The following is a 12670-nucleotide window of genomic DNA, read 5'->3' as shown; positions in this document are numbered from 1 at the left end:
ACAGTTAATTTTCCAAGCAAGGTACAGCATTAAATTCACATAAGTTTTTCTTTTTTATAAGTTGAAATATAAAAATTATGCACAAATTATATAAAAATCTAACACACAAAATGCATAAAAATAATGCATGTTACACTGTATATTTGCATATATAAATGCAGTGTATATAAATATACTATAACAGATATAAATATTTATAAAATCAAATTAATTTATAAAATTAAATATAGTTATATAATTATATATGTAAATAAATCTTATTCATTGAATTAGAATGTGCAGCCTACATTAGGAGTTGGGAAGGGAACACAGTTTTCTGCTTTACAAGGTTTCATTCAGACTCAGTAAGTGCTACAATTGTAAAGAAATAATTTGACACATTGCTTTACAGACCTTTAGGGAGAAAATCAGTATTGCTTACCAAGAAAACTCTACTCAATTAGTGTTCTTAATAGCACCTGTTAGTTTTTAGCCACCATTTTTCACACGGTTTGAAAAGAAAATTTTAAAAACCTGATGGAGAAGAACTTAGTAAAAGTGATTTTAAGGGAAACTAAAAAAAAATAATAATAAAAAAAAAGGAAGTAATTGTAAAGATTTTGTGCTATGTCAGCCTAAGTTAAAAGACTAGAAGAGAAAATTTTATCCTATTTTCTTGGAATGTTTGAAACACTGAAAGTGATTGACACCAGCCTAATTTTATTTTGCCAGAATAAAAGGCAGTTATTGAGTTTCTGCTGATAAATCAGTAAATTCCACCTGAAAGAGTGCAACTGTTCCAGCTACCTACATCACCCTAATTCAGTTTTTCATAAACACCTCATCAAATTCACAGGAATGCAGGGGATCTATTTATGAATAAAATACCAATGCTAGAGGATGTAAATATTTGATTTTGAATCATGCAGTTAATTGATTTATGCACAGGTAGCAAGCACATACACATTCTTATAGAATTGTTTAGAGAAATATCTAAAGTATTTATTTTAAATTATTTAATCAGTTTAATTTATTAGAGTAAAACTGAAGTTCTATCCACAGTAATGAAAACATAAATTGCAGTGTTTTCCATTTAGTTACCTGCACATGACTTTTGCTCTTATACCCCAAAGCAGTGCACTGTGCAGAACTCCAGGAACACAGCCACACAAGGTGGCACAACAGCAATGCAAAAAATCATGCAGCATTCTTCACCCACAGTTGGAAGCAAAACTTAAGGCTGTCTACAGCCCAAAAGAATAATCCACTAGTGGATCTCATGATAGGTTTCAGGTGCCAGCACCACAGATGTCACAAAGGCAAAAATATTGTTGAACAACTGCTTAAAATATATCTCTAAATTCAGGATTTAAGCCTCATATGTAAAGATTTTGTGAATTCTAAGTACTACTGATTTGTGGTGTACAAAAATAATTTTTACCCTTAGAGTACAACCAACCCTCCACTGCTGGCTTTGCCATTCTTTGGCAAAAATGTAATTCTTCCAAGAAAATATGGATCAGAGTCAATATTTTGTTCAGAAGAAAATACGCAGTTATTATCTCCTAAAAATATTCCTGGTGTATATACAGTCCTAGAATACTCTGTGTATTCTAAATGTCCAACAGCAAAGAAATGCTCTAGCAATCAATTCAAATAATTATGGAAAATAGTGTAGTTTTCACTACAGTCCTGTTGCTTTCTGAAGGTAATAAAGCCCTGGTGCTGTAGATTCCCAACTAAATTAGAGTGTAAGTTGCAGGGATTCATCTTTGCTGCCTTGAGCATGTTTTAAGAGGCCAGAATTTAAGATCTAGAAAGGTCTGTTGAGGCAAACTCGCAGCTAGAATTTAAAAAGTAGATGCTCTCCAAATTAAATGCTCATGGAAGTTAAAAAGAAATACAACTTTTGTGGATATAATTGCCATACGAGAGTATAAAAATACCATAAATTAGACATTTTAAATAACAGAACTTTAGGGAACAGAGGCTTTTTCAGAGGGACAAAGACTTTGTGAAACGCTGACCTCTCTACAGAGCCCTGCGGCTCTGTGGCTCGACTGCTATTCATCCTGCTATTATTTACCTCTCTGTGAGTTGAACAATAACTGAATTTCAGATTCTTCAAGATCATTAAATCCACAATAACAATTGTTGTCAGAAGTAGAAGACTCCTATAGAGATATAACAACCAAACAGGGAAACTCTTTTCACGGCAAAAAACACAGGTGCTAGGCACAAATTACACAATGCATCAGCCCAGCAATTTTCACGTCACTGTGTTAACTGTGGCAGTCTGTAACTGTGGAGCACCTTTTATGCCTGTGTTCAGCTGCAGAGCTTACAAGGTTTTTCCAGCTCACTCGCATCCCTCTACTGCCAATTAAAGAATGTCTAAAGCATTAATTATTATACCCATGTTTAAAATGTGCTGTTGTACTTTGTCCCAGAGCATCTTGACTTTCAGGCCTCACGGCAAGTCTCCATTGCTTGAAGGGAATCAGCGCAAGAGTCGCTGCCATGAGGTTTATTTGCATCATGTACATATTTTTACACAGACTATGCACACCACGTGTCTTGACAAAAACTGCTCCAAAAACCCTAGCTTAGGCAGGCAGGCAAAAAAGCTGAAAGAAATGTCCTTGCCACTGTTCCTGCACTTCTCCATGTACCGGCCTATTATGAAAGCAGGCAACAAATCCACTTCAGTAAGTGTACATTGGGGTTGTGATACTAAAATTCATTGTCAGCTTGCTCAAAATATTTTTCTGTTGGCCTGCTATATGCCCGCTAACTTTCATAGTTATAGAAAAATACAGAATAAACGGTACGAAGAAAGGTGGGCCTTTTTTGTGGTTTGGGGGGGTTGTGTTTTGGTTTGGGTTTTTTTTTTGTTGCTGTTTTGGAGTCCCTTATTCCAACACATTTCTCTGCAAGAACAGGGTTATCCCACTAAAGAGATAGAACAAAATACATAGCAATTGAACTGCTGACCATTTGAAAAAAAAAACCAAACCAGCAGTTTCAGCTCCCTTAAGATTTACAATTTTCTTAGTCTCCTAGTTCTCTTTTCCTGTTCTCTGCCAGTTGAAAAGGGGATTTCTTAGATTTTTGACAAAAATGAACTGGAAATATCAATTCATGTCAGCCACAGATATTTGGAACTCAAGTTACAAAACTTGTGAATGTTATCTTCTTGCTTGATGACAGCCCATAAGAAAAATACCATCAAAAATCAAACACATTAACTTATGGGTTAAAGTAGACAGGTTGGCTCTAACAAAAAAAAAAAAAAAAAGCAAATTCTTAGCTAATACTATAAACATTCTCAAGGTGGAGTAAACACAGCTGAAAATAATACTTGAAAGGAAAAAAAAAATCTCAAAATTGGCTCAACTAAAATGTACTACAGTAATCATAAATGCTTTAAAATAAATATATATTACGTTCATCCTTTTACACTAAATAACTTACCGGGATGAAGAAATACACTTCTGCTTTTCTCTGTGCTATACAGTACCCAAATCTGTTCTATTTTGATCTAAATTTCATACGTAATATGAGAACATTAAATAAACATAAAATTTGGATTGACAATCCAGTATAACTGGCATTATAGAGATGGATGAAGGAGTGGATGGATGGATGAATAGGCAGGTTTTATTAGGCAACTCAGCCCTTGTAGAAAACAAGTACTGGGAAGTAAACACCAGACTTTATTCAACTTCTCACTTAAGGGCTAAATTATATGCAGCCTAAAAAGTATTGCCCGGGGCAAGAAATGATGGCAGGAGACAAACTGGAAATTTAGGTTTATTCATTTCTATGAAATGAATAAAAATATACCAAAACAGGCTGTGCCTCTTTGAAAATTAATTAGAATTTTCTTCAAAGTGACTCGGAACTAAAACTTTCTCGATTTCTAATAGAAAGTGAAATTGAAAACATTTTGTAAAAAACACTGTCCTGGTTCAAAAGACTAACGTTTAAATTGCTTCAGCGCAGGGTTTCAGCTTGAACTTAACACTGCCCTCTTGTGCCTCTGCCTTAGAATGCATTTTCCCTCAAATAGCAAAATTCATGAAACTAAGTCACTTATGTATGGACAAAACACAGCCTTTTTTTTTTTTTTTTTTTTTTTTAAGAAATAAGATGATCATAAACAATTTTTTTTTTTTTTTTTTTTTTTTTTTTAAATCATCCCCTCAATTCCTGGCATGGCATTTCTATTATACTGTATGTAAAACAATACTGGTTACTAGCTTTGTCACAGTTAATTCTTCTAGTCTACTTATTCGTTGAACTAAGAGTATTGAAATTTTCTGTATGTGTCAAGTATAGCATAAAATCAACAAACTTCAATCGAGCAATAAAAGCAGCACTAGCATTCAGATACAAGAAGATTACAGGCATGAAAGAAATCATGCATGTCATTATCTCCATTTTTTGGGCTAGTTTTGCACCATTCAACAGGTTAACATTAGCCAAACTGCAGAGCACTATGTCTGAACTTCTAAAAGGATTGAGCCCAATATGCTTTTCACTTTCATCAATGTTACACACATCTAAAGATCTAAACAAGTAAGAAATGCAAAGATTAAAAAGAAAAGTATTCAAACAACAGTGTAAACTTAATGTCAGCCAACACACACCTCCTAATGTTCTTCTGCAACTTTTTTCATTGATGTAAAATTTCATGTATCAGTGATGTAAGTAAACAGCACCCAGTACATACAAAATAACATACAGAGCAGATATTTCCTGCTGCTCTAATTTTCTTCTACCAAAGCACCCACTACTTAAAAAGGAGACAGTATCAGATGGCAAAGGTTGGTGTTTGATACACTGTAATTCTCCTGTCTTCACACGATGCAAATTAAGAAGAATCACGGAGGAAGCACACTAAGCAAGGGACTGCAATGCCAGCTGGTTGAGAGAACACTTTGGTCCACGTTAAAAGTCACTGCCAGCACAATGTGGCCTGGCCAGTCATTTTCCAACCACTACATTTCCAAGATTATGTAACTGATAAGAAGTGTGCAGTCACCAATACATTACAGACACCTATGCATGTGCACATATGTGTAATGCAAAAGAAATTGATGTCTTGCAGGTCAGTCTTTGAGGCTGCTGACATCTGCAACACAAGTAACCCCCAGGAACTCAGGTTACTGAAACAGCAGGTAAAGCTGCAAATAGAATTAAGTTTATCCCACAGTTCTTACGGAATAATGAATGGCTTTTGGCAAAACATATGAGACATAGCTTTACTTGTACAGGTGAACAAGTAATACCTATAAAATTCTGCAGCCTTTCAGAGAACGGCAGTGTTGATACATTCCAAATATGCTATATGTACTTCAGTCTGTTCATTTGATTATACAATATTTTATTAAATGAGTTCCTGGTAATAATATTAACTGTAGACTTACCCTGGCATTGGTCCATTTCCAGAAAGACTATAAACTTGACGAGGATTTAAAAGGTACTGAAATTTTCTATAAATTCTGAAGAGGTAAAAGAGATAAGAGAAAATATTTACTTACATGTTTGGAATGCTTTAAAAACTTTTCAATTGAAAGAATCTAAGAAGTTAGAACACACTATAATTATTTAAACTGCAGGGTCTCATAAAAAAATCAAATACTTGAACACAGCAATTATAATTCATAGACAGAGTTTATTGTGGGGTATGAAGTTGAGATCGAAGCTACAAGATATTTTCAATTCAAACGCTGTGTATAGACAGAAACAAAATACGATAAAGAGCTATAATTACTCAAGAAAAGGTGAGTCAAAGAAGCATTTCGGAAAGCATATTGATTTATATTAAAGCAATTCCATGGCAAGGGAGAGATTTCTTCCTGAAATTTATTGCAAACACAGAATTACAAGTATAATTAATTGCAAGAGCTAATTGGCTTTGCTACCCACCAAAAATGTCTGCATAGGCTGAAAAACATTCTGATAAAGAAAATCTGTGGTCGACTACATTTCATCAGGATTACATTTGAATGGGAAGAAAATTAAAAAGATTTGAAGCATTTGAAGCATAAATACACTTATTTTAAAATTATCTGAATAATAGGAAGTAATTCATTGATACATCATGACAAGCATTGCCCTATGCCACATGGGACCCCATTTGCTGTCCTACCCTTGGCAATTATTTCTTCAAAATTGTAAATTTAGAAATTTGAGTTTGCTTGTCCTAAAAATATGACAGAGATTTTGTTTCTTCATTACAAATATTAGAAATGTAATTTCTTACATTGACTGGGATGCAGTAGTGATTTTTTTCTCACACAGAAACAAGAAAGCACACAAAAGAGTTGAAGCTCAGAATAAATAAATATACACCTGGGATCTATGGCAATAGTTTAAATTATAAACCAATGTTTCTTAGTTTTAATTTTAATGTTTCTGTCCTTAAGGTAATTGGCATTTTAATGTTTTTAAGAAAGCATTTAATTTTCCACTTATATATTGCTTCTTTTCTTTAAAATCTCTTAGGGGAAGGAAAAAAAAAAAAAAAAAAAAAAAAAAAAGCATAATAAGAACTGTTTTCTAGGTTAAAATGTCCACATTTTCAAATACACCACAATAAAACTGTCTAGACACAATCTATGCGCACATTCAGGGATTTTTTTTTTTTCTTTTTTTTCCTTAATAGAAATGCATAATTTATCAGGGTAGCTGGAGAGCAAGTGTGTAAAAATACTGAATACAAACAAATTCACAATTGTTTGTAAAATTGACAAATTGGAATAGTTTCTTAACTTCTCAATTATTTAGTGATATCAGCTTCATAAAGCATTTCATTCAAGCACACTCACACAATATAATCCTGATGCCATTCCTTACAGTAAAAGTCAGTATGACACATCAGTGTTGATAGCTGTGATGATGATTTAATCAGACTCTTGACAATGGATTTACAACACAATATACATATTCCCATTTTGCAAATGTAAAATGAGTTTTCTAGTTAGTATATGTGATTTGCTTCTCAGAGATGGGTAGAATTTAATCTGGCAAAAGGTGATGCTAATTTAATTTGTGTTTCTGACTGTAAGAAGTTCATAAACAGTATTTTAACCAAGTCCCAAAGGTCTAAGAGTTATTTTCCTAAACTTTAGTGCTAAAAACCATACTAGCCATTACCTACATTCGCAGTGCTGTTGTCAGGTAACACTGAAATTCTTTAAAACCCTTCTTAATAAAGAGGAGGCTAGGTTTTTCTACTCAGAAACCAGAAGCCCAACTGCAATAAGGAAGAGATTATACTTAATAGTACTTGACTCAGTGGATACTATTCATGGCCACCAGTACCCACTAATTGCTCCATAATGACTCACTGCAAATGACACATCAAGCTTTAAGTTATTAGACACATTTATGTATTCTAGCCTCTGTAAAATTCATAAACTGATGGCCATTTTCTATTCATACATTCTCAAAAAAAAAAAAAAAAAAAAAAAGTTAGAAACTGTTTATAAATGTTTCCTTCACACTAAGCTGTACCTAGACCTAATAGGTTGACACAGGGAAGCCAAGGAAATGGACAGTAACTCAGCCTTCCAGTTTTACATCCAGAGTACCCAACAGCGACACTGACGCGGCTCTGAATGCCTTGCTTCCACATGTGAGGAAGGAGTTAGTGTGGTTTCCTTGGAGATTTGTGCTGACAAGGCCATGAGGTGGTGTGGTGGGAAATGCCCCAAAAGACATTTTTGTGATGAAAATGAATGAAACCAGTCTATGAAATTACCACTTGTCAACAAACAACTGTGCTTCTGTAACTACCTTTGGGGTTATTCTGTGATCTGGAAAACTAAAAAGATTCAATTAAAAACACAAATCCACAGAGAAGTTTCTTCACTGTCATTTGTCTTTTTATTTAAATCATGCCCATGATTTCATATAAACATCAAAATACTCTGCTACATGAGGAGGCAGAAAATTATCTCAGAAATGGCCAAAGGAGCTGGTCATCTTTAAAAAGCTCAGCTGCTGAAGAAAATACTTCTGAGTGCACCTGGGGCCGAGTTCAATTAAGCTGTCTTCTGACAAAGAGAGAAAATAAATGGGCAGAAACTAGCTGGCAATTCAAAACTGGGAATAAAGTTGACTGCATTGTGGAAAAAGCTGGCTATGGCAATGCCTTCCGCCACAACTGGGGGATGCATCGTCAGTCCTCTGGAGGCTATTAAAGATGTGGCTAATATGGGCTTAATTTAACCCTAATGTCAGACAAGTAAGAACCCAAGGAGTCTCTTCCAAAATAATAGTTATCTTCTCTCCCAGACCTACAATATTTGAAAAAAGATCATTTTAAACTGCTTTTACATTTTGTCTCAATGCTAAATGAAAGCTCAGAAAGGCAGATTAGTCAAAGGGGAGGAGGGAAGAGCTACCATGAACCCAAGTTATTTGAAAACAGCAAAGGTTAAAAATATCATCAACCTGTGTTGCACAGACACTGAATGTGGAGTCAGCAGGAAACATCAGTGTACGGAAGGTGATCTCCAGTGCATCCAACAGCACATTTGTCAAGGAAACAATTGTGTAAACTCACCCTCTGGTCAGGCAAATAAACTGGAAAATGGGGAAGTGGAAATCAAAGTAATGAGTACGGCAAAACAACAGCATGATTTAGAAGAACTCTTATGTGAGAAACATTACCCTTAACAACAGCCTTTAGAAGCACTACATGCTTGTTGTATATTCTTTCTGTTGAAAGAAGCTATTTTGTGAATGGTGTACTATATAGATACATTCTATCCACAGATTATTGAAAACTGTTGTCTTGATTAGACAGATCATAAATGCAGACACCCCAAACCGATAGCCCTCGAATGAAATGGATGTTCTGCGCTTTTTTGGATGAATTTAATTGCATCCTGCCCATTTCACGGACAACCACTGAAAATGTTATGGTGTGATATTGCCTGAGGAATTCACTTGCCTGGGTTTGATGAACTATTCAGTCTCATGCTCAGTTAAAATCCATTTCTAGTTTGTGAAAGCCTTAAATTCATCAACTTTTATTGTATTTTTCTACTTTATTCTAAATAAAGATTGCCTTGTTTTTTATTCTATTACAAACATATGTATTGTCTATCAAAAAAAAAAAAAAAAATCATTCAAGTCCAAATAACTGTAAATACACTTGAGTTTCACATGATGGGCAATTATTAACCTCCTAACTGAGAAGAAAATATAATGGGGCTATTGTCACAATTCTTTTTTTTGCAATTATATTTGAAAGTCATATCACTGGTCTTTAAAGCAGAAATCTATTCAGAAAGAACAAATTTATCACTACACATTTTCAAAAACTGAATTTCTAACATTACAAAAGTTTTACAATGTATCAATAAGGTTGTATTTTTGTGTTCTGAATGTACTTTTTCTACATATCTATTTGTTTCCCACCACCCCTCTGTTCGAACATTTAAAAACTAAAACTTTAGAACCTTTAACCTTCTTTTACTTTTAAATGATCCTCAGTTCTTTTCTTTTGCATTTGAAAGATTTGAAAAATTTACAAAATGCAAGAGGAAATGACCATGTATTACTGGGGATGTGCATTTATTCAACTAGTTTTCAGTTGGATGCATAAACTCTCTCCAAGAATAAAGGCAACTAAATAGGTGAGGTTACCATATGGTAAGGCATAAAAACTCATATGGGGAACTGTGGGAACACTGGAGTCTTGACAACCTGAAATAATCTTTCTGTGTTCAATGAAAGTCAATTAGAAATCTTAGTTTCCTTCATCGTGACCTCTCAAGTACAGAGAATCCCAAGTAAAGACTGAGGAATAGTTTTTAGTAGAACATTTTCTTAATCTGAATGAATCAAGATAATGAAATTCTGATCTACAAAAATTAGAAGGTCGTGGGTTTGTTTTGCGATTTTTTTTTTTTTTCCCCTCACTGCAAGGGAAATCTTACTTTTGTTACAGTGTATCCTCTAATCCCACCCTCTCAGCACCTGACCAGATTACAAAATTGCTATAATCAAAAAACCTGACTTTAATGCCATTTACTTAAACGTTGGACTCAATGATCCTTGTGGGTCCAAGTGTGAGGAAATCTGTGAATCACCATAATTATGCATTTTACAAAGTAATTTATGTCTTGAAATGTCCTGTAATTTTACTTTCCACAACATAAAACTGCCACAAAATTGGAGGGCAGGGAATATATGGGAGTCTCTTTCTGGTTACTGACTCTAAAGCAGCCAGATAAAACCCAGGAAAACGAAAAAAGTTCAATAATATTTCTCCTGAGAATGTTTTCATCACTTAGATTGAATATTCAAACTAAGATGCACTCTTCACATCCTTCTTTTATAATTTTGCTACTAGCATTGATATGAAACATTAACACTTAAAAAATTGAGTGTAACCCTCTTCTCAACAAGCAGTCCCTATGTGGATTTTTTTAACCTTTTTGAATCTGACTTTAGATCTAACTGTGAGATGTTATCTCCTAATGGTGAATGACCTGAGACATGTTTACATGACTGCGCAGTTGACCTTTTGATGTGCTTCTCTTAAAACAGAAATATTGAGTGTGACCTTGACACATTAGTATGCAATTTAACATTTTGTGTGTGTGTGGTATTAAAGCCAATTTTAGAGGTTCTTAAAATTCACTATACTCAGCTGCTGGTGCCTGCCCTCATGCTATACACTTAATTGTGTAATGACACTTGTGGATAATGGTACTAGTAAATGAAATGTGTACAGGGCATCCATTTTTAAAATTCAGATAATTCCTGTGATCTGTTTGGCCTCAGAAACAGTTTCATTGACATAAACTGGGAAGTGTTAGACTGTAATACATGAAGGGGAATAGGAGCTTGAGATGGGGATGAGATTTTAAACTTGCTTTTACCCTGGAGAATTATCTAACATTAAGTGACATCCCTAATGCATTAAGCCCATTCAGATAGTAACACTTGAGACCAATTATGAGCTGGGAACTGAAAGCTGTGAAACAGCATTTCATTAAATTGTTTCTAGGCTATAACTAACTGTGTAAGTGCAGCTCTCTAACCTGCCTACACCTACATAATTGCAGACTGGATCTCTGATCTACTCACTTCATATGAGTACTAGAAGTCAAGCTGAGCACCACTGCAGATTACCTTCCACAAGACCCCTGACTGCACAGCAGACCAGGGCTGCCTCACACTGCTACTGTGGCTAAAACACAAAAACTCATGTCAGGATGGCTCACACTGTTCTGTGACAATTGCAAATGCATGTTATTGAAACTGTTTAGAATTTATCTTTCAAATCATTGACTGCCTTTGACACACCTAGCTGATATCTAGGTATACCAGTCCAGGGATTACATCATCAGCTCTAAAATGATAATCAGTTCTCTCAGAGACCTTCAAATACAGTTTTGGTTAATCCTCCTTAGCTCTAAGAATTACCCCAACAACCACTCTGCAGGATTTTGTCCCCTTTGACAGTATACTTTTAGGGGCATAGGAAGATGTGATCTAAGGGAGGCAGGGTGGAGGAGGCAGGGAAAGCTGATCCAGTGTAGTTTACTTCCTTGGTTCCAGGCTTTAGAATCACACTGCATCCCTCCTTTTTTGCTTCTCATTACCCATATCACCAGTAGCCACAGGTGTCACCTTCAGCCGGATCCAGGCCAAAAGACCATAGTCTTTTTCAAGACTTGAAGTTAGAGCACTAACATGGTGAACGAGGCTTTAAAAATTTAGGGATTTATGGGATGATCAAAAATGGCCATAATGTTAGCATTTGGAATCCCAAAAAATGCTCTGAAAAGTCTTTTTAGGAGGCAACTAATTCAGCATTCCTGCCTGAGTAGGAGAGAATGCTCCTTACCTCTACTTTATCAGGCTTCTGATGCATTAATACTTAAACTAATAAACTCAAACATTTTCAATTTAAATCAGTGTAATTACTGACATATGTAAAACTAATATATCTTTAGGTTTGTGCAATTGGACTCTAATAATTCAACTGGATCTTCAGAATGTTTCCTATCTACTGAAATCAAAAGGTTTCGTTGAAGGAAATCTTATGAAGAGGTTTAAGAGCTTCTACTACTAGGACTTTAAAAAGCAAATCATACATTAGAAAATGGAATACTGCTTCTAATTTAGACTACTGGCCACTGGCTTGCCTGTATAATCATTGCATAGATTAAAAAAACTCAAACTGCTAGCACTTTAAAGTTTTAGTACAAGATATGGCAACTCATACCTTCATGCAAATCACATAAACCCATACACTGAATAAAGGTACTTTATTATTTTTATTTGAAACAAAACTATTCTATATAATTTACTCTTGTTTTTAACTGGAGAATTTATAGGTACAGGGATACAGGATGTTCAACTGTGAGGAATAACAATATAAAATTTTGGATTTTTTCCTCATGTACAAACTTTTAAAAATCATTTTTAAACATTTCACAGACCAGAATCAAGAAAGAGAGGAAAAAAAGAAAAAGAAAAAAGCCCTTACCTTTCTCCTTGTTTCCCACCACTTTTAGGATTGACAAAAACTAAAAGTGGATGAGTGCCTGGAACTGGAGTGATCTAAAAGGAGGGAATAACACAGCCACTCATTAATGCTGTGTGTTGCATTCATTTTTTTCCTATAGTAGACAGAAAACAAAAAGCTTAATGCAAA

General features: G+C 34.7%; 1 protein-coding gene across 10 annotated transcripts in view; it reads right to left on the bottom strand.

Annotated features, from left to right (window-relative positions):
• DGKB (diacylglycerol kinase beta) overlaps positions 1 to 12670 on the bottom strand; it is a 382225-nt gene that overhangs the window by 199921 nt on the left and 169634 nt on the right. For all 10 annotated transcript variants that reach the window (XM_040076701.2, XM_040076658.2, XM_040076666.2 and 7 more), the window contains 2 exons: positions 12503 to 12576; positions 5412 to 5486 (listed from right to left, as the gene is read on the bottom strand). In XM_040076701.2, coding sequence (XP_039932635.1) covers positions 5412 to 5486; positions 12503 to 12576 — 149 coding nt within the window. The remainder of the gene's footprint in view (positions 1 to 5411; positions 5487 to 12502; positions 12577 to 12670) is intronic.

Source organism: Hirundo rustica, chromosome 1 (genome assembly GCF_015227805.2).
Source record: "Hirundo rustica isolate bHirRus1 chromosome 1, bHirRus1.pri.v3, whole genome shotgun sequence".
NCBI lineage: Eukaryota > Metazoa > Chordata > Aves > Passeriformes > Hirundinidae > Hirundo > Hirundo rustica.
Note: the sequence above shows the minus strand (reverse complement) of the source record. Positions and strands in the feature narration are given on the sequence as shown.